The sequence below is a fragment of the Dermacentor albipictus genome, chromosome 1, assembly GCF_038994185.2.
Source record: "Dermacentor albipictus isolate Rhodes 1998 colony chromosome 1, USDA_Dalb.pri_finalv2, whole genome shotgun sequence".
Taxonomy (NCBI): domain Eukaryota; kingdom Metazoa; phylum Arthropoda; class Arachnida; order Ixodida; family Ixodidae; genus Dermacentor; species Dermacentor albipictus.
The window spans coordinates 258,799,872-258,826,396 of record NC_091821.1 but is presented as its reverse complement, the minus strand read 5'-3'; the positions used below and the strand labels follow the sequence as shown (position 1 = coordinate 258,826,396).

Genomic DNA, 26,525 nt, shown 5'->3' with positions numbered 1-26,525 from the left:
CAGCGACGACAGCGAGAGCACCATTGACAGCGGCATCATTGAGTATTTGCGTTCGCGGCGTCAGGCAGTCTCCTCAACGCGAAAATAAAGGTTGCAATTAAGAAATGGCCAAAGAAAGGAGCGAAAAACAACGTTCGTGATTTCTACCAGGGACACCATCATCCTACTTAAGCACACACCATGGGCGGCGGCGATCTGGTAAGCTACATATTATTGCGCCCTCTTGGCAGCACTGTTTCGAGCCCTGTTTCTCTCCCGAGACCCTCAATTCGCTTGAAATGTTTACTGATATTTCTTGCTTCAGAACTTAAAGAAGTCATGGCATCCATCGACGCTACGCAATATCGAAAGAGTATGGAAGGCGGAACAGATGCGCGATCAAGAGAAGGCGAAGATCGAGCAATTGCAAAAAGAACTTCAAGAAGAACGCAACAAGCAGGAAATGCGCCAGTATGCCGAGAATAAAGGTGTTGTAAAGTATGTATTCCACTGCCCGTCATATTAGTAGCATCTTTTTGGAACTCTTGAAGTTGCGTCCCCACGTCAGTCCTCTTTTTTTTTTCTCTCTCTCATTTCACCACAGAAAAAAGCAGGAGCGACTCGATTGGATGTACCAGGGAGTTGCTGGTCTGGTAGACAGGGAACAATACCTGCTTGGTCGCAAGGTTGACAAGAACTTTGAAATCCTGAAAAAAGAGGAAGACGGTGTGGCGGACAAGAACGAAGGTAAACAAATCGCTTTACACGCTCTTGGTTTGTTTCTTAAACTGTCCGTTCTTTGCAGATGAAGAGCCCGGTGCTATTTTCACCATGGCGCCTACTAATGCTGCTGTGGACCTAGAAAACAAGATACGAGAGGACCCATTATTTGCCATCAAGTGCGCAAATTTCAACATATAATTGGTCCAAATAAGAGTTCTTGTATATTTCTTTTTTTTTTCCTGGCAGAATTTGGTTTTGGTTCTTGATCGCTCATTCATTAACGTTCCATGTATTATAGTCTAAAAGTTGTGCCAGAACTAGCTTGGCTTTCAGTCATAAATAATCAGTAAACATTCCTGTGCCATACTGTGGCTAATATGTCATAGCATTAAATGCAAGAAAATGTCACCACAGATGTTACAAAACATGAAGAGTACGGTATTTACTCGAAAACAGGACGCATACACATATTAGGTTGACCCCTATGCAGTGAACTCGCCAGGAAATCTAAAAAAATTTAATTCTAATAAAGGTTGACTCATATCTTTTCAGAAAAACAGCAAATTGCACCGGCATGCACCAGTGCACCCTGGGGCGACGATGATTGAATGAAACAGTGCATATGGGGGCCCCACTGCGCACCAGTGCGATTTGGCGAATTAGCCATAAGTCTCGCTAGTCAATCCCACAAGCTGCATGCTCCTCAGACATCCTAGGCACTCTAGATGGCATCATCCTCTGCAGTCGAGTGTGTTGGATATGCAGCATTTTTCGAAGTCAGTCAGGATAATCTCCAGACTGACTTTATGAAGGGCACAACAGCTGAACTCTTTTAATTCAGTACTTTTGAGCTTTGTTCATGATTAGAGGTCAATAGCCATTCATTCTGGGCAACATTTTTGAAAAAAAGATGTCAAGCTGTATTTGAGTAAATATGGTAAGCTGGTGTCTTTAGAGGTGTAAAATAAGTTGTTGCCATCTCATTACATTTTCGTTTAGCAAGTTTGGTTTTATAATGTGTGCCCCATGTGGGCATGGCAAGACAACGCTTTGAATGTTTTAAAACTGTCTTTGTACAGAAAATTGGCAAGCAGTACACAGGGCAATATAGTATGCAAGAAGTGTGTCAAAACTAGGTTGCTCACTGCTGTCATTGACTCCAGTTTGTGGTACACAAGTCTGGTATGGGCAGCTTTTAGTGCACTTCTGTGTTCCAGCCGTTGTGGTTTTTTGTCTTTTCTTCCACCGTAGCTGCTATCCACTGTTAACATTTCCCCTGCATTAGCTCAGATTCTGTGCCAATGTGCTGCTGAGCACTTGACTGCAAGCTTGCTTCACGGCCATAGTAGCTGTATTTCAATGTGGTGCAATGCAAAAACACTCGCTGCTGAGATTTCAATGCATATGAGCCCTACTCTACCAAAACAACCAAGAGTGCCTTCCACATTTTTGTTGCGTCTTATTATAGCTCAGGTTTAGCTTCGAAATGCAAGCCATACGACTCGGATGAAATATTCATTGCGTTTATGAATTTGAAGCCCAGCCTAAACAGAAATGTCAGTTTAGTTAAACATGTTGTTTGGCAAGTTGGTGCAGTGTACAGGCAAGGGCATGAAGAATGGGATAGGTAACACCTGTTCTGCCCTTCATGTCCATCTTTTTACACTATTCAATGCATGCAATTCTTTTAATGCACATTCACTGTGCCTTGTGTATTGTAATGAAGCCAGCTGGTATTTGTAAAATGGCTGAGAAGTCTTACAAATGACTTTCCATGGCCTTTGCAGCCTCTTCTTTGGTTGATGAACTGTGCATGCCTGAAAAATGAGCTGTAGGCATGATTTAATAATATTGGAGCCTCACAGAGGGCAAATTTGTAACCACCCGAGCTAGTTAAGCTGAGGTGTGTGCCATCTCAGATCTGTAGCGTCTCCATTTACTCAGAAATTAATTTTGCATTAGAATGTGCATTATTGTAGCATAATTAAAAAGCATTCATTATGTATTTATTTCTTTTCTTTACGTAAGTACAATTCTCCAGAAATGACATTTGTTCACTGGAATGCTTTTATGTGTTTATTCAAGTTCTTTGAGGCATTACTTGGGAGGCAGTCTATTTTTGCAGCTGCAAAAGAAGTTTCATTAGAATGTTTCCATATGGTGCTTGTACTACCAAAAACAGATGGTAACTACATGAGTGCTAGTTAGACTGCACCATACATGCACAGGTGACACTTGGCAAGGCTGATAATGGTAGTACAGCAGTAATGCTGAGCTGAAAATTTTTATTCTTTCTATTTTATGGTGTGCTTTGTTAGCCACAAACACCCACAGAACTTTGATCAATCTTCGTGGCCTAGTGTTTCCGTTCATGGCTAGACTGGTGGTACTGAGCTGGCCTTGCAGTAATACCACACGACCACAGGTCACAAGCCCACAGGTTCTCTATATGCAATTGTTGCAGTGATGTTTACAATTACATGAGTGTGTGCAACTTGTTACACTGGGCTTGCATACCACTGCCAGATTGCGAGAATATGTTATACAGACTAGCAGGTAGTTTGGAAAGGCATTGTAGAAGATCATTTTCTTTCAGAAAACAGGAAATGAAGACTAAGAAAACCTTGCTGAGCAATCCCGTCAAGATGAAGCACCTCAAAGAAATGGTAGGTTTCCAGTCTAACCCTTAACAAAAATATGCGAACACAAAATTCTTTTGTTACTGTTGTATATTAAAGGTAAAGTCAAAAAGATAATGTTCGAAAAGATTATTGTTCCAATTCACCAAAACTTCCTAAAAGAGTGCAAAATTGAGCATGTACAATTATGTTGAGGTGCGTGGGTTTCAAAATTTTAGTTTATTTAGTCAAATTGAATACTTTTAACTGTTACAAAATGTTCTAACAAATACTTTGAATTGTTATTTAATGGCATGTTTATTGTGCTCCATCACTATTGCATTAGAGAAGCGAGTGGTTGCAACAAGTGCATCAAAAGAATGATTTTAAAAATGACTGATCTCGTGCAATATGGAAGTCTATTTAGTCGCACAACACATGGTGAAATGTTTGAGTCTTTTTACTAGTGTTGTGTGTTGCTTGTGTTGATGTCTGTGTTTCTGCAGCACATCGCAACTTGAAGTTCCACAGCGTAGCACCAGACATTCATTTTAAACAATGTTCTCGCTCCTCGGTGATTCTTGCAACAGTGAGAGCGTGCCCCTGTTCTTTCCCATTTGCTCTTAGCAGCAGTACGGCAATGTTTTGTGGTACAACTTCTGCTGCTTGGACTTGCCCAGGGGCCATCAGAAATGGAGTGATGCATTTCCTATGGGCACATAGTGTACGAGTAGCAGAATGCTTAGTGCTGTCTGGAGTATGATGCACAAGTGCAGAGAGATCATAAACACCTGCACACACACAATGCGGCAATGAAGGATGCAAAGGCTACCCAGACAATAAACTGACAGGGGAGAACACAGAGAGGCAGCTAAATAATGCATCGCACTTAAAAAATGTTTAAGCTCTTAAAATGGAACAAGAAAAATTTCCTAATGGTATTTATTGAGAGAGGGATAGAGAACAACTTTATCGAAAGCGAAACCCTGTTTGGGTCTGTATAGAAGGTACGCCTAGTCATCAGCCAGCCTTGGAAGACCGAGATGTTCAAACAGTGCCTTCATAATGTCTGGGGAGGAGTCTGCCAGCCACTTGTCACAGATCTACATATAGTGTGTATGACACAGGCTCCTCTGCAAGGCTGTGCTAACTACTACATAAAACAATGTAAGTGTTCTGTGATAAAACCAAATTATAGGTGTTCAGTTGAACTAACACACAATGGCAACTAAAATTTCCTACACTGTACCACATCTTGCTTAAGTTTTCGGACATGATGCACATGTGATGTTGCAAAATTGAAAATGTGTCGGTCATCAACAAAGCCACCAAAATTCAGGTTGTCACTTCGCTTCCATCAATATTAAGTGCAGGTTTTTTTTTTTGTGTGTGTGTGTGTCCAATGGGTTTTGGTGAACATAGCATTCAGTGTTGTACTGATCTGGTAGACACCTGAGGTTACGTTGGCAATCTGCAGTGGCAGAATGGACGCGCTAGCTTTTCAATGCATTACCGATCACCACAGTGTGTTGGGTGCATCTTCTTTTTTGTGGCTTTTCGTGCAGCCGCTGTGAAGGGATGACTTCATAGACATGAAACCAAATCATAAAAGTGGTGGCCGATTCTCAAATTCAACAAATTGACTTTTTTTTTCTCGGTATGCCCAATGACTTGCCAGTTTGCAGCGACTGCTTCTGCGAGATTTTTTTCTTTTTTTAATTGGTCAGTCACTGTACCTTGTGTAAAAGGGTGAATTTCAGTTTAGTGAAGTTTTGATAGAACACTGTATAGTGCATATTTCACTGACTTCGGTAAGTCCAGTGGAGAGCTTACCATTCGTGATGTGCAATCCTGGAACAGTAGCACTGCAGGATTTTTCCACCTTTAGAATTCTTCTATTTGCAGCCATGGTCATGTTTATGTAACCCTATGATGGAAACTGAGCAGTGATTGCTATAGCAATTCTATGCCGGCATGAGTGAAGCCGACAAGTGCAATCCCAGCACGAAGAAATCTTTTCAGACTTTATCAAGGCTATTTTCATGTAGTTCACGCTATTTGGACTATTTTTACAATACATAAGCATGCTTTTGCTATTTTCTGTCGTACAGCCCTGGTGATTTCCAAGTCCAGCCAAGATTTTGAGCCATACATCAAAAACAAAATTACCCTTTTACACATGCTTTTACATCCACAGTTAGCAAATGGCAGGAAATGCCAATAGTTCTCTCCTGGTAGTACTGGCTCAGCTTTATTGCATGTTCCATTTTTTTTTATCTTGCTGGGAAATCATAGAACATGTGGGACTTGCTTGCAAACTTTTATGTGCGCAAAAGCAATTATGGGCTAAGTTGTACTTGTTTCCGTAAAGGCATTGCCACTTTTAACTGTGACATTTTTTTTTTTTTTACATCACAGTACACATTGGGAAAAAGCACTGATGTACGTCAATCTGTGACCACATGGTCAGGCTCCAATATGAGTACTAAAGTTTCACGGTAAAGAATCATGGCATGCACTGGACTTTCTGTGCCCATTTAAAATTATAACTGCTATTCCAACTGTGGACGTGCTATTCACTTCAACCAATATAAAGGGACCCACAACCACCGAGTACATACCGCAAGATTTTAGCGAAAATGAAGAGACCATGATTTATAGTGATAGAATCGCACGTGCGGTTGGCAGTTTAAATAGGAATTAGAATTTTAAATCGGCTCAAAAAGTAGCAAGAAATGGTTTGTCGCGATGCTTCACAGTGAAACTTCGGTACTAGGGCTAGATTCCGACCACATGTCCGCAGATTACTGCATGCAAGTTGGGTGTTAATAAGTGCATCATATCTATTGCTTAAAATAACATTTTTTATAGGCATCTGTACTTCATTCTATGTGTATTACAGTCTAACTAAAGTTTACGCGTACGAGTTGTGCCGTTTATGCAGCTACGAGTGGAACAGCACCCTTCATTGCACGAAAGCGCCACATTACGATATTTGGCATTGTTGCTTGCCTGTATATGCACAAACACGTACAGCAGCACATAGTCCCCTTTATCAGCCAGAACTGTGCCATTGCTTCGAACAACCCATGTACGGTCTTTGTCAAAGGTATATAGGTTATTCTGTGCCTTCACCATGCATGTCATTCGGCTCTGTGGTGTCATTCCTGTGGCGCTCCTGCCACTGTAGACCTGGGGGTGGTGAGAGTGACCATTTCATTCCCCAGGACATTGGAATTCATGACATTGCATAGGAATTGCCCTAAACAGCCTGTAGTCAATCTGGTGATTGCTGGCAATGTAGCTTGTATACTTTTGACAAAGACTGGACCTTTACTGCATCATGAGTGCATTCATGCACAACCGTTGAAACATTTTCAGGGTTTCTAAAAAAAAGCACTTTTACCTAAAACTGTTATCTCGTGAACAGCCCGTGTATACACTTGTGTCAAGAGCCACAAACAATCCCATATTATATCCTGCTCTTAGCATTGAATTCATGGATGAAAATTCTTTGATGTCTCTTTCACATTTTAAATATGCCTTCACTCAGCTTTCTTACTAGATGACTGCCTCGTTCTATTAAGCAGTGGACATATACACCAACATTAATGAAATGTAACATTACAGCAAAGCCTTGAACTTTCAGCCAACTTTAACACTTATCCAGATTATAACACTAATAAGCCAGCCCATAGCACATTAATGTCACTATGGCTGCTGCACCAATTAAACCAAATTTACCGAGTACTGCCACAGTCCACACCAATGTTACCTACTGATGAAGGGTTTAATGTTTCCAAATAAGTGTTGCAGGCTGCACTTAAGTGTCTTATCCTTACAGATTGAACAGTCTATAAAGAGTTCAAAAAAAGCCCACAAGAAGAAGAAAAAGAAAGAGCACAAGAAGCACAAGAGGAGGTCACCCAGTGTGTCCAGCAGTAGTGACAGCACCACTGATGAGCATGCCCAGCGTCCCAGACACTCCAAATTGGACGATAAAAGAGACCCCACATTTAACACTTCTGGTCATAGAGGTGACAAAGAGCATAGTGTTTCCAGGCACCACTCAGATGGAGCGTCAAGGCTGAGGAGAAATTTATCACCTCATCCTCGTTCACATACAGAAAAGAGCTACACTCGGAGGGACACCCACCCACGAAGCCAATATGAGAAGAGTAACAGCAGCCGAGGAGAAAGCCCACGCCACCAACCTAATGTATCCGTGGAAAAAAAATCCAGGAGGCGGCATGACTCTACATCTTCAGACTCCCAAGACCGTCACGAGGTTGTGACACAGCTTAAACGACGTGTCAAGAGCAGCTCCCGATCACACAGTAAAAGGAAGAGACATGATTCGAGTAGCTCCAACAGCAGTGAAAAAGACCACAAGAACTGTGAAAGCAGTCAGCGCCCCACCAGTCCAGTCTCGGAGAGTGGCAACCACCAGCAAGATAAAAGGCCAAAGTTTGGTCTCATTGTGAGTGAACCCACTTTACTAATGATTCCATGGTAATGCAGCATAGCACAATCATTCGTTACCCATAACAGATAGTCTGTAGCTCTATTTCTTCGGTGGCCGGCAAGAAAAAACAGCAGCCCAGGATCTATGCAACAAAGCTTCATATAGGAAGTTGGGAATCCTATTCCCCAAAATTAGAGCAACAGTTGCTGAATCATTCAAGCAAATGGTAAGCAGAATGGAATTAAAAATTCTGGCAGAACCCATTTCGCGAGGGCTGTCAATGTTATGTGATTAGCAATGAAGTAATGTAGTAACACACCGTATTGCCGCCACCGAAACGTCACGTATGAGGCATTTATGCCGCTGGGCTCCTAGTCGGCCTAGCCTGCTTGGTAATTAGGTTATGTAACCCATGTGCCACAAAGTCTACACATGGCGCGTGTCCGATTATATATCCGGACTAGATTGTCTCAATACACATGATGCAGGTTTGATTATGCACAGCACCAAAGAAACTTTATAAGACACCCAATGAACCAAGTTGCCATCAAAGAGATTCATTGAAGAGCAGCACATACCCAGGGGTGAAAGTTCTGACGGTTGGTTTCAAACCCTGTTTCCTTAGCGCAACAGCCCAATGTGTTACCCATCCATGGGTCCAATGGGTGAGTGACCCAAGTTGGTGGGAAAACTTAAATAGGCAGTAGTCCCCCGATTCTGCGAGAAGTCCAAAGATTGCTAATCTCATTTGTACAGCGAGGCATATATGATTTGCTAAATGGAACATGGCACTTCTTTATCATAACCACCTTTTGCACCATTGTCATGGCAAATGTCCTCAAAAATACTTTTGCTTTATTCTTCGGCTCTAGGTTCGAGGCAACCAGAGTCACAAAAGAGAGCAGCAGCCACCACCTATGAAAGTACAACCAAAGGAGCATAAGCTGAACAAAACTGCACCCCAGGCTACACAAAGGCGCAGGTTTGTTTACTTTACTTTCTGCACCTAAAGATATCTCAAAATATCTGCATTTGATATGGGTCACTCCTGCAGGCATACTGCTACTTTCCACAAACTTCACCATCTTCACTTGCTAACCCAGTTTATGTGGAATTCCAAAAGCAAAAAGCATGCACATGCTATGTGCCATGTTAAACTGATGCACGATGATGAGGAAGATATTCTCGAGCGATCGCTTTTGCAAGATCCGGACTTGACAAGTATAAGGCTGATGCCTGTGAAATGTCGCTTAAGAATACTGCCCCTGGTGACCCCTGCATATGTTACGCCACATTGTTCTCATGAAGGCTGCATAAATGCAAGCATCAAAACAAGCTGGGTTGAGGCAAATATTTCTGCCGTGCCATCCATGGTGTTCATTGATATTATTAAAACAAGTACAATGGCCTAATTGGTGTACAGAAGGTAATCCTAATGAATATCTGTCAAAAAACACAATTCATAGATTGGCTGGAATGTTACATGAAGTACTTGAGAAGTAAAAGTGTGGGAAACGGCAAGGTCACACGCTTACCCTTTTTTTTTTCTTTCTTCTGATCATTGAAACAGACCATTGAGTGAAGAAGAGAAAGCTGCAGCTCGCAGAGAGATGATGGAGAATGCCCAGTGGCATGACGAACAGCGCAAGACTATCGTCAATCATTATCGCAAGAGTGAAGCTGCTGAAGAAAATAACCACCACAAGAACATAGGGGAAGGATTCATCCGGTAAGGATAATGCACAGCATCACATTAGGCTTGTGTTATGCTGTGTAGGGCTTTCGAACATTTTATCATTTTGCTCAAATGCACCGCACTGCAAATGCTGACCACTGTTGGTCCATTGAAGAAAAAGAACACAAGACATCAATGTTGTTTTTATGTACACAATTTAATGCTAACTTGTCCTTGAAATTGGGGACCATCTAGTAGTCTATCATCCTAAGTGCTGCACTGTGTATTCACACACTTCAATTTTAGTTCACTTTGTTGTTGCCCTGTTTTTAGGCCCATGCTGGCAAAGGCTGCAGACTCTGGGAGCGTGGAGAACCGCATCAAGCAAAAAATGTACACTGTGCAGCGATCCAGCAATGCCATGGACGTCCATTTTGCTAGAAAATAAATCGCCCTGCACTAACAACTATATAAGGCCATTTCATCACGTTCATGTAAACATTCCTCCTTTCCAAACAAGCCACGCATTTAAACATATTCAAAACAAATACAATGTACAGCACAGACTTCAAGCCTGCCTTTAACATAGGTCGCCACTGTCTGCTGCGTTTCACCTCCATCACAACAGTGTTGTCCGAAGATCATGAAAACTGCTGCAGTGCAGTTTTCACCCTGCAAGGAACAAAAAATGCAGCAATTAAACTTCTGAACCAACAAAGCATGAATTTCGGAACACCACCAGAAAAAGCAGAGATGAAATCAGCCAAACGTGCCACATCACTATGCAAATCTGCAGAGCACCACACAGGTATGTACAAAGGCTGTGGGCTCTACATCTACAGCAAGGTGTCTCTTTACAGTTGCTGTTCCTTTCCCTGTATTAACCGTGTAGACAACCATATATTACCTTCACTTCAAATTTTCTCCTACTATGGGGACGATCACCTTTTTCTTCTTTATTTTGTAGGTTACACTAAATTTTTACTTTTTCTGAAATAACCACTTCAGTCAAAATTTGATGCACTACATTAAAACAAAGCAGAATGAATCTTCCTTTTAGGCATAAAACATTTATTAACGAGATTTATGTAATAAAAAAAAATTGGCAAACAAAAGGGAGTCTTCCAAGTTGACATTTCCGAATTCCCGGAGTTTTCCGTGAGTGCCATTGCAACATTCCCTGAATGAGCCCGAACTTTGTTTTATGTCAAGATGGGCTGACACCATGTTGCCTGATGCTGTCGCTCTCTCGTAAGCATGTTGAAGCAAAAAATGACTTAATCCAGGTTGAAGAGTAAGGAGTAATATCTATATTATTCAAAAAGAAAGGTGTTAGTAAAATGCACAGCCACTCAAATATGTTCGGAAAAAAAATGGTAAAACCCATTCTAAATCGAGTCAAGCATATTCAAATATGAATGAAACGGAGATGCATGCATAAGTAAATATTCTTGAATATGAGCTATTTCTATCAACAGATAGCAAGCTCATCGGTATGAGGCCTGAACTTTGTCACAACCAAGATTCTCTCTCAACAGCTGGAAAGTCAACCTCAACTGTCCTGACATACCCTCAGCCCAAACACATCTCAGTGTTGGCTTTAATTATACACTGCTTTAAAGAGTTGGCATCAGCCAACGCTGTTTTTTAAGCTCAAGCTCCTCTAAAGAGGCGGCGGCATGCTTCTTTTCCGGCTAATTCCTCAGGGCATCGGTCCTTTCTCTTCTCATCCTCCTTCCGCCACACATTCACCACACATCCCATTGGAAGCATCCTCTTGATCAGTTGTACAGTCAACGTCCGATCTTTCGGACTCCCTAAGGGCCGCGAAAACGTCCGAAAAATCTGGCAGTCCAAAAAAATATGCATGCATTTCTTTAACTGCCCTTAAGGGCTCAAATTGCCACAGGCATGTCCAAAAAGTTCTTAAGGCCTGCCAGTACACTTATTAGGCATATCGGCGCCTGTACTGTGGCAGGACACGGGGGTGCATGCGTGTATAATTAAAGGGACACTAAAGGCAAATATTAAGTTAAGCTAACGTGATAGATCAGTGCTCGAGAATCTCTAAGGCATCAAAATTATCATGAACAGAGCCTTAATAATAGAGAAATTGAAGTAAATGGAAAACATGGTTAGAGACTCTCCCAGGACGTTCAAGTACTTGCCTGATGACGAAAGTACTCCTCAGTTAAATTCTGTCACTAGAACTCAACCATTCGTTGCAGAAAACATCCTTGTATTACAGGACGAAATAAAATGCTATTTGTCCAGTTCTATTTCATTTTTTAGAAAACACATTGAAATTACCCTTGACAACGATGCGGGCGGTCAAAAGGTTTCTTTTTCACTCACCTCCGTGCCACCAATGCTTTCACATTTGACTAGTTTCATTATTGCGTAGTGCTGCACTGGTTTTGCCAGCTCGCGAAACTCGTGCAAATTGCAAGCAGCAAAGAATTGCATTTCCATGTGATGTTGCGGGATGCCCGAACGCTCTACACCACTCGACCAAAAAGCAGCTGACGCAGCAAATCCACCGTTCTAGTCCGATGGATGTTGTGAGCGCCCCTTTGAAACAGGGCAGTGGGTTGTACCACCAAGCTCTTGCTATCATACTGCTTAATGTCCTACCTAAGTTAAAAAAGAAAAGAAAACACAATGAATTCCCATAACCATATTTTCTGACCCCCTATTGCGGACTTTGTTTTTGTACGTCTCCGTTTTTTATTTCCGTACTTTGCCTCCGCTAATCTCCAGTCTTCCAATCGCCTCTTACTAATCTCTATTGCGGACATGTTTACGTTCCCCCTCTTGCTGAACCCAAAGGCGTAAAGGAAGCCAGTGGTGCCTAAACCGACCACTGGGCAGATATCTTCACACATCGTTTCCCTAACTTTACCGCAGCAAGCACATGTTTCTTCTTCATTCCTATATCTTGCTTTATAGGTGCGTGTTCAAAGGCGTCCTGATCTCGCTTCGAAAAGTAATGAGCTTCCCTTTGAGTTATCATAAATTGTTTCTTTCCTGATTTTGTTTTTTCCTCTGAAGTAGTTACTCATGGCAGGTTTCTTTTCCATTGCCGCCACCCATGAGATTATTTCAGCCTCTCTGACTTTCCGCTTGACCTTCTTTGTTGCTGTCTTGCCCACCCTACAGGCCGCACACTTGCTGGTAAGCTTCCTAGTTCTTTTCCTCCACTCTGAATCAATGTTTTTCCTGTAAAGCAGAAGAAAGGTAAAGAAAGAAGGAAGTGGACAACCTCAACACTCTCTCAGCCCATTTACTTTCTTTCATATTCCTCAGCAATTTTTCGTAATCAATTTTAATGTGAGCTTCCCTCACTTCAAAACTTGTCCAGCCCATATCACCCTGCACAACTTCATTTGAAGTCTTCCCGTGGGCGCACAATGCGAGGTGTCCCACTTTGGCTGCCATTGAGTCCCGATTGTACCCCTCATTTTAAGCAAACAACTGCATTTACAAAAGTAAGTCCTAAAACCATTACACCTTACCCTGGAGCACCTCGTACACCTATTGTATACCCATAGCGCTCTGTGTTTCATTATGGCTGCATTTCTCTTTCCCTTTAGTGTTATTGTTTTTTCCTGTGTTTCCATATATCTATTGCCTTCGTTTATTCATATACCAAGGTATATATATTCTTTTACCCGAGTTATTTCCTGGCCCTGTATTTCCACTGTCTGTTCACTGGTTTCATTCAATACCATAACCCCTGATTTTCTAACGCTAAATTTCAAACCTACATTCTTGCCTTCCTGTTCACAGATATTAGCCAGACGCTGCAAATCACTTTGCTTGTTAGCTAGCAACGCAATGTCGTCCGCATAAAATAAACCTGGAAATTGCTGCTAGACTACTGTACCCGCCTGTTTGTATGATATAGTATTAAACCCGATATTACTTCCTTCAAGCGCCCTCTCTATCCTCACCATGTACACGGTCGTCCACTTCCAATTTGAACATGGCTCCAGGCGGGCGGCGCTTTGCGGAGCGCCGCTCATGGCCGCCGGGGTAACTAACGCGCCGGCACACTGGCAGCCACAGGCACTAGTGTGTGCTGGCGCACTGTAGCAGACGACGCGGCTGAGGCCACGCCTGTGGCTGCCAGTGCGCTGGCGCGTTAGCTACCCCGGCGCCCATGAGCGGCGCTCCGCGGAGCGTCGGCCGCCCGGAACCGTGTTCAAATTGGAAGTGGACGACCGTGTACATCATAAACAGCAGTGCGGATAAAGGGCACCCCTGCCTTAGTCCCTTGTTGATATCAACTTTCTACTCACTTCTCATCCAATCCCATTCTCTGTCTTGGCTCGGTACCGCCGTGTGTCGGGCGCCGTTTTACTTGCCCATGGCAGCAAAGGGTGTTGATGGCGTATGCAACGTCACTAGGCCCCCAATTGGGTGGCGGGAGATTTGAATTACGAAAAAGGCATTCGGACCCTTAAGATGCAATTTTCTCGTAAACGAAGTCTTGGCGCGAAAAAAGCGTTGCGAGGTTTCTGGAATGGTATTTAAACAATCCACGTTGACTTAGTATGTGCCTTTAGTGTCCCTTTAAGGAATACATACTGTGTCTCGTGACAATTGCCCCTTCCCACGCTTATGCTTCACCGCACAACATTGCTGTATTGAGGTAAAGCTAACTTTCGGAGAATGGCATTACGCAACGCGCTGTGCTTTGCGAGCTTCGAAGCCAATCGCAAGGATTACAAAGGCGGAGTCGGTGCCATTGCTGACAGCAGCGAATTCTTTCAATGAAAAACACGGAACCGCACGGCAAGAAGCTTAATAGTGAATGTAGAAGCAGCTAGGCCTAACGTTGTCACGGAGGTGGCTACGGCTGCCAGCGGATTTGCATGCAAGAGTGCCGGTTCAAGGCAGCAAGATAATCAAAATGGTGGCGGTGGTGACTTTGGCTTATGCTACTTCACACCTGCAGTCAGGGCAATTTACACTGACTCTATGGGGTATGTGGTGGTGCCGCGAAACCGTGCGAATATCAGACATGTCCGAAAAATCGGGCGTCTGGAAAATCGGTCGTTAACTACTCTGGCAATACCTCGAGCCGATGACACGGCGTCAATGACGACTCGTTCCGATTTCTCTGTTACTGGAGTCAGCATTAACACGACTTTCATTCCCTCTCATTAAAACTACAGCTAATTTTCCCTGACAGAAGCACAAATTCCCCGAGTTTTCCCTGAGTATTTCCAGACTATTCAAATTCCCTGATAATTCCCGGTTTTCCTGGTTGGTCGACACCCTGGAAATAAAACTCAACAAAACTTCTAAAGCTATGCTTGTATCTAAAAATTAAAATGCCAGTAATTTTTGAAGTATGCATACAAACATTTTGCTACCTGAGAGCCCATATCTGCAAATAAAAAACTGGAATCCCTACACTTGGCTGTACCATGCAGCAAATCAGTTCCTCAATGTGAAACTAAGGGAATGTTTCAAGTCTTGCTGTAAAGTCTTGTTTTATGCTGTGTTTTGCTGTTATAACATTTCTTGCAGTTTCAGCATGTCTCTATGTTAGCTGGCTAGTGCTGAATGGGTTCAGTTGGTGGAGAAGCACAAAATAGTGGTGCATGCTCAAGTTCCGGGTTGATTTCCGTCGTTGTTGCTCTCGGAATCAAGGTCAGACGAAAAGGCAGCATCCTACGAATCGCTGTTACTTGAGCTGTCAATAAGATCGACCGCAGATGCAGCAGAATTGCGAGATCTGCAATGTTTCGGAACATACATGCCCCTTCTGGGGGCAGCCGTTTTCACTTTCAACTCCCAACAAGTGCACGTCTTTGGAGCCAGTACAAAAATTGCCATTAAGCAGGATAAAAACGAACTCTATAAGAAACGAAACTTTACTTCTCCTACTATACGTCAGACGGCGCAGTGTGTCAGTAAGCGAGGAAGGTTTTGGAAACGGTGTTTGGAACCATCTGTTGTACTCTTCTATATGTTTCAACCACACCTGCGCACTCCAGACGCCTTTCCTAGAGAAAGCGAAATGGACCCTCGTGGGCTGGAATGGAGAGTGGTGGCTGCACCACTTTGATGGAGGAAACCTTTGGCCTCGGTGACTGACGAAGAGCAGCGCAGGCAGCATAGCTCCTGTTCTGTTTACATCTTGAAGGTGGGATGGAGTTTCCATGGCAAGAGGGGAGGGACCCTGCGTGTGTGTGTGTGAGATAAAAAGAGACGCTCTGTAGAGACCTGACAGCACAGATGTGTCTTGTCTTGCGCCGATTTGTTTTCCTTTGCTCTCCTGGTATTGGTAACCAAAATACAAGTTTCCTCCAATTTTTCCCTTTGAAACGAATTCTGTGCCCATCAATATTTCATACTTTCCTTGCACCAATAAGTAGTACTACTAGTGTTCGAATATCGAAATTTCACCTCAAACCGAAGGGTAAAAGAAACTTGTATCCAAATCTTGTCATTACCCATGTAGCAATGGCAACTTCGAGAGCAAGCTTTCTTGCTTAAATTAATTGTAAATCAGGCCATAATTAATGTTTTTATGCTTGCATGGCATCTGTGCTAGACACACTCTCGTAAGGTCTGTACTCTGTTCCATACATAGCAGCCAATGCTCTACACAAGAAGTTTGGACAAGAAAAGTTATCACTCCCTGCGTTCTGTCTATGCTTTGCTGGGCGTTTTGTCTATGCTTGCTGCGCGCCAACAGCATTCGCTCACGCGAGCATGCACGTGAGGCTTCTTGGGACGGGTTGCAAATAAAAAACCCAAAAAGGACAACAAAAACAAAAGTGATTTAAAACAACAAATTAGCAGCCATATGCCACAGTGTGTTTGTTTCTAAGGGTTAGAACTTGTTTCTTTCAATACTGAGCCCATATAAAAAACAGTTGTGCACAATTGCGGTAAAAAAACATCGAACTATATCTAAGCAACGAAGCCACTGCAAGAAGTATTTCTAGCCTCCACAGCGTTGACTGCTACGTATGGAACAGGGTATAGTCACATTTACGCTCAACCTAGTGAGTGCGGTGCATGCAGTTACATTCATAGCACACACAGCCTGTACAATTGCAATATGTATAATTTTTCTAAGCTGAGTTTCATACCTCAAAATTCTTATTTAAGCCCGGGAAACTTGATGCAAAATGAAAGCAACTACTGTGCAGAATCAGACAAGGGATGAATGACGGGGACAGAGACAAGCACTTGCTTTCCTGCTAAAGGTTTCTTTTTTTTTTAATTTAACAAATACACAGAAATATGTGACCACATGATTGCCAATTGCAGGCATGTGGGCATCTAGGAAACAGTGATGCGAATCCCACAAAAGCAAAACCTACTAAATATCTACAAAGGAACACACACACACACACACACACTGCCCAAGTATGACAGTTCTTTTTCAGAGAGAGAAATTGAAGGTTTGCTTACACTGCCATCTTTGGCTGCTGCTTCTATGAGTATTCTGGTAGAGTTATTGTGATGTTTGGCTATAACTCTCATACATCAAACTGTGAAACACAACTACACTGAGTGCAATGCAGGGCAAGAAAACCTTGTCTGCCTTTATTTTACCTTCAGACTAGGTTCTAAACACCTGGCTAGTTTGCTTTATATACCTCAGTCAACAGGAGAGAAGGATATCTTAAGTAAAAAATATTTTGGGGTTTTACGTGCCAAAACTGCGATCTGATTATGAGGCAGGTAGTGGGAGAACCCGAAAATTTGGACCGCCTGGGTTCTTTAACGTGCACCTAAATCTAAGTATGCGAGTGTTTTCGCATTTCACCCCAAGGCTATCATGCACGACTTCCTCAGCATAGTCAATAAATTCGTTTTTGTACTTCTCGTGCACACACATTTCATTAGTGACTAGACTTGCCAAACAATCACGACAGCTTTTGTGGCACAGAAAACATGACACATACGCATGTGCACTGACTTAAGTTTTTCAATCACTGAGATGCAAAGCATATATGAGATTACTGAGACTTTATTTTTCGCTGCTTCTTGTGCAGTATATCCTGTTTTAACTTGATTGTGTGTTTCTAATCTTCCGTGTAGTGTCTCAGTGACTGAAATAACCCGGTGGTGCGGCTAACCAACCTTCTCACTCTCATTGTACCAGAATAATTACAGAAGCAGCAGTCATAGCCAGACTAGGTGGCGGGCACAAACTTCACTTTTTCTCTGCAAAAAAGAACTGTCATACCTGAGAAATGCAGCATGTAATGTGTCTCTCTGCTTCTTGTGCAATTTTCGTAACTGTTTCTTTGTTTCCAATGTGCTTATGGTTGGCAGTCATGTGTTCACGAATTTGTGTATATCCGTGAAACTGAAATTAAACCCTAGTTGAAAATCAGTGCTTGTGTCTGTCCCCGCTGAATATCTTGTATGTTGTCATTGGCATTATGAATTATTAACTAGCTGATTATTTTACCTTGTTGCTTAATGCAAAGCCTCAAGTGCAGTTTTTTATATGCTGGAGTAAGTTTTGAGTTGTGGATATTTTACAAAACAAATTGCTAATGATTTCATTACCATGCCAATTAATATTTTCTGCTAAAATCACATTTCGTTGTGTTTCTTGTACAAATGTACTCTCTACGGCCAGAAATAACTGTGAAGAAGTTCTAGTTTTCCTTTATGTGGTATGGTGTTAAAGCTTTGTGGGATCAAGTATACCTAACCATGATGCACACTGACTTATTTTTTATTTATTTTTTTTAGTACTTGTCGCTGACTGCCGGGTACAGCCCGACAAGCCTTCATGGCTTGGGCTGACCAGTTTTTTGAATGTGTAATATTTTCATGAAATAAAAGATATTATTATTATTATTATTATATTTGCATGACATGTAGCCACACTAAAAAAAAAAATGTGGCAGTTTCACCCAAAAGGTGCAGCATCGATTGCGATAGCAAATTAGTGTACAGCTATATGAAGTAAGGATAGTAGTTTTATTGGCCGTATAAACTTGTCAAAATGGGCTTTACTAAATAAATTAACAAGCATCGTGTCGAATGCACACGAGAAAACATGACATTTCACTTGATGACCGTGGAAATTTGCTGTCAAAACAGTGCAGTGAGGAAACGCGGCAGCAGCAGCGAGCAAATTGACCTTCGCGTTGCAAATCACACTAATGCAAACTATGCCGCAAAAACACAGCACAGCGTGGAGACTGTACCCATCACACTGGCTGGCTTTAAGGATACAGCGGCCCGGCCAGCCGGAGTAGAATGCACCCCCCCTCCCAGCTCCACCTCTACCCCCAAAGCCTTTTGCGATTCTATCCCGCTTTCGCCCCTTACGTGTGAGAGTGAGCCGCGATTGCCTGCTCACCTTTACACACTTTCACTTGCACATACAGCATACGGCACGCGGTGACAACATTATCGCCCTTGGACTTTATACGGAACCATATAAGTGCCCATACAGCTGCTATCGCAATAAAATATTGAACTCATTCACATTAGGCAGTTTATTTTTAAGTTTTACTACTTTGCCAAGTTTTACTGCCGTATTCTCAAACAATCCTCGACTTAAAGCTCGTCCTCCTCTGCATCGAGTTGAGCAAACCGCCTTCCTTTGACTGACGACACTACACTTCTCAAGAATTGCAGTAGGGGGTAAAACTGGGGGACTTGGTTGATGTTCGTTATAACAGCAGCGCAATTGGAATGGCAACACAGAGAAGAGACACACAAAGGACAAGCACTGATACTGTGTGTTTCTCTTCTCTGTGCCGCTATCCCATTTATGGTGCTCCAGCAAACAGGTAGTCCTGGTCACAATTCCCGATTTTGATGAAATTTACTTTAAGCGCAGGCTTTGGGCCCAGAACAATGATGCTGAAGTTAGTTCTGCGAAAAAAATTTCGTTCGCCTTAAAAAAAAAATTCAAATTTTGGCCGTGAAAAACACTTTTCCACCAGTTTTGCGATTTCTTAACTTTGAGCGCGCACAGAGCAACACTGGTACACTTTTTGATCACAATATTTTTTTCCCCCACAAAGAACAAGTGAAATGTTACTTTATGAGTATTTTATTACAGTTGGGCAAGGAAGAAATATTGAGAAAAAAATTCAGAAACATGGTAAACGGACCAAAATACCTGTAATTCAGGATTTTATTACCCTGGACTAATTAAAGCGAGGATCATAAAACTCGATGCACGTGAACCTTAAAGTTTTCACATTCTTTAGAAATAATTTTCGTTGCTTTGTCAAGCACCTTTATATTTAAGAATAGCACTTAAACATAAGTGGTTTGCCAAGAATATCGAAATCTGAAAATAGTTTTCTGAAAAAGACCATTTTTTATTTTTTTGAAAATCAATCTGGTTGAAGTCAAGGACATTGTCTACCACTATGCATAAAAGAACATTGCACTATTTAAGCACCAAACAAGTTACAATGCATCAAATTTGACCACACACAGCCTAGTGGCCGCAACATGGATTTTGTGCGTTCTGATTTGTTGAGTTATGGAAGAACTCATTCAACATAATATTCATTGTCCAAATATAATGCTGCCAACAAGCAATGCTGTCCTGTGTAGGGCAACTGTTCTTACCACGAACAACTGCAGTTCGGAGTTATGGGTCCACTTGCACTCCCACATATGCTACGACTGAATGCCAGGCCTTGCCGGAAACGATACTCTTCTCTTGTGCCTGAAAGATTCAATGTCAGCTTTTGGAGCCTAAATTAATGTAACCTTTGGTAGCTTAGGAGTCAGAACTTGCACCATATCGGAAGCAGGGTTGATGGAAGATGAGGTGGGATTTCGAAGGTTGTGTAGCATCGCCTTGTGCTTCACAATGCCTCCAATTCCATCACAGGCATTTTTCCTATATCCAGTAGTGCAAAATAACCACTTGGCTGATGTGTACCTGTTGTTTCCCAATTCATTAATTTGAAATTTGTTCTTGAATTGAGCAGCAGCACCGTCACTGACATAAGTAATCTGAGCGTACACTGCGATGTGCTCTTCCAGCCATTAGTGCACTTTAGCCACGGCGTAGCATGCATGGGCCGAGTCATGGCACACATCATCGCTTACAACAGCAAAACTGCGCCCCTTTCTAGGTCGTGACCACACAGGTGAATGTGGTGACAACTTTTACTCCAGTGATGAGACTGAATTTCATCGGCTAGCATAACTGTCCAGTTTTCTAAAAATTTAAATGCAGAACACTTGCTTTCTGCATAGACTTCTTTCGTTTACTGATTACTTCGCCTTGTATGCACCTGATGTAGTTGTGGCTTATCCATTTCATTAGGCATGTCTGAAGGTGCTCCAAGAATGCACTCGGGGTAAGCTTTCTTTATTAAGTCAACTTCCTTTCAAGTAGCATATATTATTTCTTCATCTTCAGGAATTCTAAGGTCAGTCAATGTGAGAGCTTTGACTGTTCGGACACGCTGGACACTCTCCAAGGTCGCATTTAAAGAAAAACAGACTGCATAGGCAAAAATCACGAAAGTCTTCCGTACTTTCCTTCTTGACTGGAGCTCTTTTCCAGCGCACTAACTGCCAATTTTATGTTGGCACAATAAACACAGACACATACTTCTCCTGTGTCAGCATGGTCATGACCCATTTCGGTCACGAAGAGTAGAATTTAGTCCGTCGGATTGCACTGTCGGGGTGAGCTTCTTTAAACGTGTAGCGAGTTTCACCTATACGGCATGTCATTACATGTTTCGCAATACATTCTTTCTTGCCATCCAGTATAACGTGAATCACATGCTTCTTATTTGAGCTTAGTTGGCTACAATTAAAGTAATCTTCAGTGTAATAGTTCAATGCTGCTTCTAGATCTTTCTGGTTTACCCCTTTCTTTGTGTAAGGGTCAGGACTGTACCCCACACCATGACTTTCTTTGTACTTTCTGGATTTACGGATCGTGTAATATGTCACTGCTGGAATAACATGCTGTATCTCTTTGAAGTCAAGAGACTTTGGCAGCAAAGTTAAAATACGACAACGCTCACTGAACAACTCCGAAGTTTCGAAGGCTTGCTTTAAGTTGTTCAGCCAGTCTGAACAGGTATTTCAGCTTTCTATCCATGTCACAGGCTGGCTTTCTGTGTCATATGAAGCTGATAAACTGGACCTAAGTCATTTCTTGAGAACATGCTCAATTTCTCTTTCCTTTCACTTGGCATATGGGCTGCAATGTTTTCATTTAATCAAATGTGGAGGTTTTAGTGGTAAAACTTCTGGGCACCGCACATACCTGTTAAGCTCTTCAACGGCCGCTTGTTTTGGAACAAACACTACCTGTGACATAGGTGCCTCCTCAGACTCAGATGAAACGTCATTTCCAGATGTTTCAACCAGTGTCGATGCATCCTCATTTGTCAACGTGTGCTCAGGAGCCAGGGAAGTAGAAGAATCCACGGTCAGTGCCTTGAAGCGATTGACAGAATTCCCGCAGAGAAAATCTTTCTCAAATAGGAACACTGGCTTCACGCAGGTGTTGCCTTATTTGAACAGTGTCCAATTCCTTTACACTACGAAAGTTCCGCTGATACAAAATCTTCTTCTTGTGTCTCTGCAGACAGTCCGCACAAACCACACGTTTCAGGCTATACCTTGCGGGTTCAGACAGCGGAGGAAGAAACATGCGTCATGCACTGGAGGAGTCTTCAGAAAAAATACCGGCAGGCCTAATGTAGTATACATTGTTGACGCACTGACAGCTTTCACCTTCACTTTCTACGTTCCTTATCTCACTCACTCTCTGAACTTCGGTGTCACGTGCAGACGGACTCCGCTTACAATCGAAGTGGCACTGATGAAACAGGAGTGTCCGCTCCCGCTGAACGCCCGCTGCCACACATCGCCTGCTACAGATTGCTAAGCGCCGGATTGGAAGAAAAAACTTGAGGTGCCATCTAACCTGGTGGCGCATTTTTTTTTTTGCCCTCTTTTTTTATTTTTATTTTTTGAGGGATTCTTTATGAATATGTCGGGTACAATTATTTTTTAACAACCTATGTCCAACTTGCAGCAAAATATCAGTGGCGCGGCTGCTAGGCTGAGTCTGGTGACATTTGACGCACTGTAACTTGTTCGATACTCAAATAATGCAACTTTTTTTAACGCACAGTGGTAGACAATGTCCTTGACTTCAACCAAAGTGATATTCAAAAAAATTCAAAATGGCCTTTTTCAAAAAGCTTTTTCAAATTTTGATATTTTTGGTAAACCACTTATGTTTCAATGATATTGTTAAATATAAAGGTGCTTGACAAAGCAACCAAAATTATTTCAAAAGAATGTGAAAACTTAAAGTTCATGCGCACCGAGTTTTATTATCCTCACTTCAATCAGATAGAGAAATAAAATCCTGAATTAGAGGTATTTTGGTCTGTTTACCATGTTCGTGATTTCTTTTTCTCAAAATGCCTTTGGTAGAAAAAAGCATAAGGTAGCATTTCACTTGTTCTTTGTGGGGAAAAAATATTGTGATCGAGAAGTGTACCATTGTTTCTGAATGCACGCTCGAAGTTGAGAAATAGTAAAATTGTCTGAAAAGCGTTTTCGATGGCAAAAATTTGTGCTTTTTTTTTCAGCCGAACAAAAATTTGTTTTACGAAACTAAGTTCAGAATCATTGTTCTGGGCCCAAAAACCTGCGCCTAAAGTAAATTTCATCAAAATCGGGAATGGTGACCAGGACCACCTGTTCGTTTTTAACTGGATGAAACATGCTGTTATAATGAACTGAAGAATTGCCATGGATAAGCATGAAGCACCATGACCACTTCTGTCAATGTGGTGCTGCTATCTACTTTCTTTCAGTGGAGGTCAATTCACTATTTCCTGACGATGGGGAAAACAGGTGTTTTTTGTAGGTTACCCCAGATTTTATTATGAAGGAACAACTGCACTCAATATTTTATGTAATACATAAACAAAAAGCAGAATGAATGAATGTTTCATGCATAAAACTTTTATTAACGAGATGTAGGTAATAAAAAAGACAAATTACCAAAATCAAAATTGTGGGATAAAAGTGAATGAAGTTTGTAAAGATGTGCTTATGTCTACTAAGAAAGAAATGTAACAAAAATGATGAGATATACAAAATGTATTGTCTGATAAGCACTATTTCCGAAAAAATCTATTTTTTTCATTGAACAGGTATACCATGACAAAAATTTCAGTGCATGCACTACAGTTTGGCGTGCCAGGCTGCAGCCGCTGATGTTCCAGACTGGCTTGCATCATTGTTGCTCTGCGACTGCGACTCGCTGCTTCTCGATCCATCAATAAAATGAGCCCCAGATGCAGCGGAATCGCGAGATCTGCGATGTTTCGAAGAGCGTGTGGCGCTCCGAAAGGCGGCCATTTTTGCTTTTTACTTTGACGATCGCGAAACTTCGGAGTGCATTCAAAAATTAATGCCTGGCAGGAAAAAGCAAATTGCTTAAAAACGAAAACCTAGTTCTCCTCCTTCATATTCAATAGTGCAATGTGTCCGTGAGTGGTGCGGAAGGTCTTGAAAGCGGCGTTTCAAACTATTGTTAGCGGATCAACGATGCCCAATGGGCGTAGTACAGAAAGAGTTAAAGGCGCTCTGAAAAGTTCAACTGTTTAAAAAAATGTGCATGCGGCGGCGGCGGCGGCGGCGCCACCAGCAGCCTGGTTACACCTACTGCAGGGCAAAGGCCTCTCCCATACTTCTCCAACTACCCCGGTCATGTACTAATTGTGGCCGTGTTGTCCCTGCAAACTTCTTAATCTCATCCGCCCACCTAACTTTCTGCCGCCCTCTGCTATGCTTCCCTTCCCTTGGAATCCATTCCGTAACTCTTAATGACCATCGGTTATCTTCCCTCCTCATTACGTGTCCTGCCCATGCCCATTTCTTTTTCTCGATTTCAACTAAGATATAATTAACTCGCGTTTGTTCCCTCACCCAATCTGCCCTTTTTTTATCCCTTGACGTTACACCTATCATTCTTCTTTCCATAGCTCGTTGTGTTGTCCTCAATTTAAGTAGAACCCTTTTTGTAAGCCTCCAGGTTTCTGCCCCATATGTGAGTACTGGTAAGACACAGCTGTTATAAACTTTTCTCTTGAAGGATAATGGCAATCTGCTGTTCATGATCTGAGAATGCCTGCCAAACGCACTCCAGCCCATTCTTATTCTTCTGATTATTTCAGTCTCATGATCCGGATCCGCAGTCACTACCTGTCCTAAGTAGATGTATTCCCTTACCACTTCCAGTGCCTCCCTACCTATCGTAAACTGCTGTTCTCTTCCGAGACTGTTAAACATTACTTAAGTTTTCTGCAGATTAATTTTTAGACCCACCCTTCGGCTTTGCCTCTCCAGGTCAGTGAGCATGCATTGCAGTTGGTCCCCTGAGTTACTAAGCAAGGCAATATCATCAGCGAATCGCAAGTTACCAAGGTATTCTCCATTAACTCTTATCCCAATTCTTCCCAATCTAGGTCTCTGAATACCTCCTGTAAACACGCTGTGAATTGCATTGGAGCGATTGTATCTCCCTGCCTGACGCCTTTCTTTATTGGGATTTTGTTGCTTTCTTTATGAAGGACTACGGTGGCTGTGGAGCCACTACAGATCTCTTTCAGTATTTTTACACACGGCTCGTCTACACCCTGATTCCGCAATGCCTCCATGACTGCTGATGTTTCGACTGAATCAAACGCTTTCTCGTAATCAATGAAAGCAAAAGCTATATATAAAGGTTGGTTATATTCCGCACATTTTTCTATCACCTGATTGATAGTGTGAATATAGTCTATTGTTGAGTAGCCTTTACAGGATCCTGCCTGGTCCTTTGGTTGACGGAAGTCTAAGGTGTTCCTGATTCTATTTGCAATTACCTTAGTAAATACTTTGTAGGCAACGAACAGTAAGCTGATCGGTCTATAATTTTTCAAGTCTTTGGCGTCCCCTTTCTTATGGATTAGGATTATGTTAGTGTTTTTCCAAGATTCCGGTACGCTCGAAGTCATGAGGCATTGCGTATACATTGCATGTGCATACACATTGTGCATGTACATGTGCATGTGTGCATGTGCATTGTCAGCGTGCAAAAGAAACAGTCACAAACTTGAAGCTAAATATTTTGAGAGTTGCCCATCTGGTTGGGTTAATTAATTATGACTTTCAAGTGGCTCCAACCAAAAAGTAAGTTTATTTTCCCTAAACATACTTACTTACTTTTTGGTTGGAGCCGTTTGAAAGTCATAACAGTCACAAACGTATGCAAAAATAATCATGATGCTAGTGTTACAGAAAGAAAAAAAAAATAGCATACACACCCAATGACACTAGTTGTATAGTCAAACCCACTTAAATCGATTCAACATATAACAAATCATCGGTTATAATGACCACATTTCATTATATTTATATTCATCTGACTCTGCCCATTGAAACTACGTCTATATGTGAGCATTCTAGAAAGTGCCGTACTGTTACAACAAACAAACACAGTCATGGTAAAAGGCGGCCTCACATGAATTTCTGTAGCACAGAAGCATGACCAGACTAGGCACACGGTAGCACTTCCTGCGCTCCAGTCCAACCGCGACGAAAGTGCAACCACCGAGACGAGCAAGTACTTCGCGTAGATTTCAGAAGCCATGAAGAAAGTCACTTGCTTTCAACCATGCTTGGGTAACCATGCTTTCAAGGCACATCTCCAGCGTGCTTCAGGGCAAGGCAGTACAGCATACGGTGGCCAAAGACTCCAAAATAGTGCTCGCACATGCGCCCATTTGGACGAGCTGAATTAACTTGGACCAATGGTTTGCTGGCTTCGCTTAAATTGTTGCTGATAACGGCTTGCAACAGCATTCCACCTTTCGAACTTCAGATTTTTGCAGTCAAAGCGACATCGAAAATGCAACTTCTTGTCTCTCAGCGCACGAGTGGCTGATGCTGAGCTGTAATAGCAAAAGCATTACAAAATGACAGCATGTCGTACTAGTAGTTTCCACTTCCAGCCAACTAGAACGTTTTGTTATCGTATGCAGAATACATCCGTGTCCCACTAATAGTA

The 26,525-nt window shown here is 42.2% G+C and overlaps 2 protein-coding genes across 13 annotated transcripts in view; one reads left to right on the top strand and one right to left on the bottom strand.

Annotated features, from left to right (window-relative positions):
* The first annotated feature begins 37 nt into the window (after positions 1 to 37).
* Positions 38 to 9,934, top strand: Cwc25 (CWC25 spliceosome associated protein homolog). The gene is made up of 9 exons (XM_070531286.1): positions 38 to 198; positions 305 to 477; positions 584 to 726; positions 785 to 878; positions 3,299 to 3,368; positions 7,165 to 7,800; positions 8,658 to 8,767; positions 9,356 to 9,514; positions 9,794 to 9,934. The coding sequence occupies exons 1-9, from the start codon at positions 181 to 183 to the stop codon at positions 9,906 to 9,908; spliced, it is 1,518 nt and encodes a 505-aa protein (XP_070387387.1). The 5' UTR covers positions 38 to 180; the 3' UTR covers positions 9,909 to 9,934.
* A 31-nt stretch (positions 9,935 to 9,965) lies between these two features.
* LOC139054371 (armadillo repeat-containing protein 8-like) overlaps positions 9,966 to 26,525 on the bottom strand; it is a 101,068-nt gene continuing 84,508 nt past the window's right edge. For 11 of the 12 annotated variants that reach the window (XM_070531272.1, XM_070531269.1, XM_070531268.1 and 8 more), the window contains 2 exons: positions 15,456 to 15,653; positions 9,966 to 10,132 (listed from right to left, as the gene is read on the bottom strand). In XM_070531272.1, coding sequence (XP_070387373.1) covers positions 15,605 to 15,653 — 49 coding nt within the window. In that variant the 3' untranslated portion in view covers positions 9,966 to 10,132; positions 15,456 to 15,604. The remainder of the gene's footprint in view (positions 10,133 to 15,455; positions 15,654 to 26,525) is intronic. The other variant, XM_070531270.1, reaches the window with a different exon arrangement.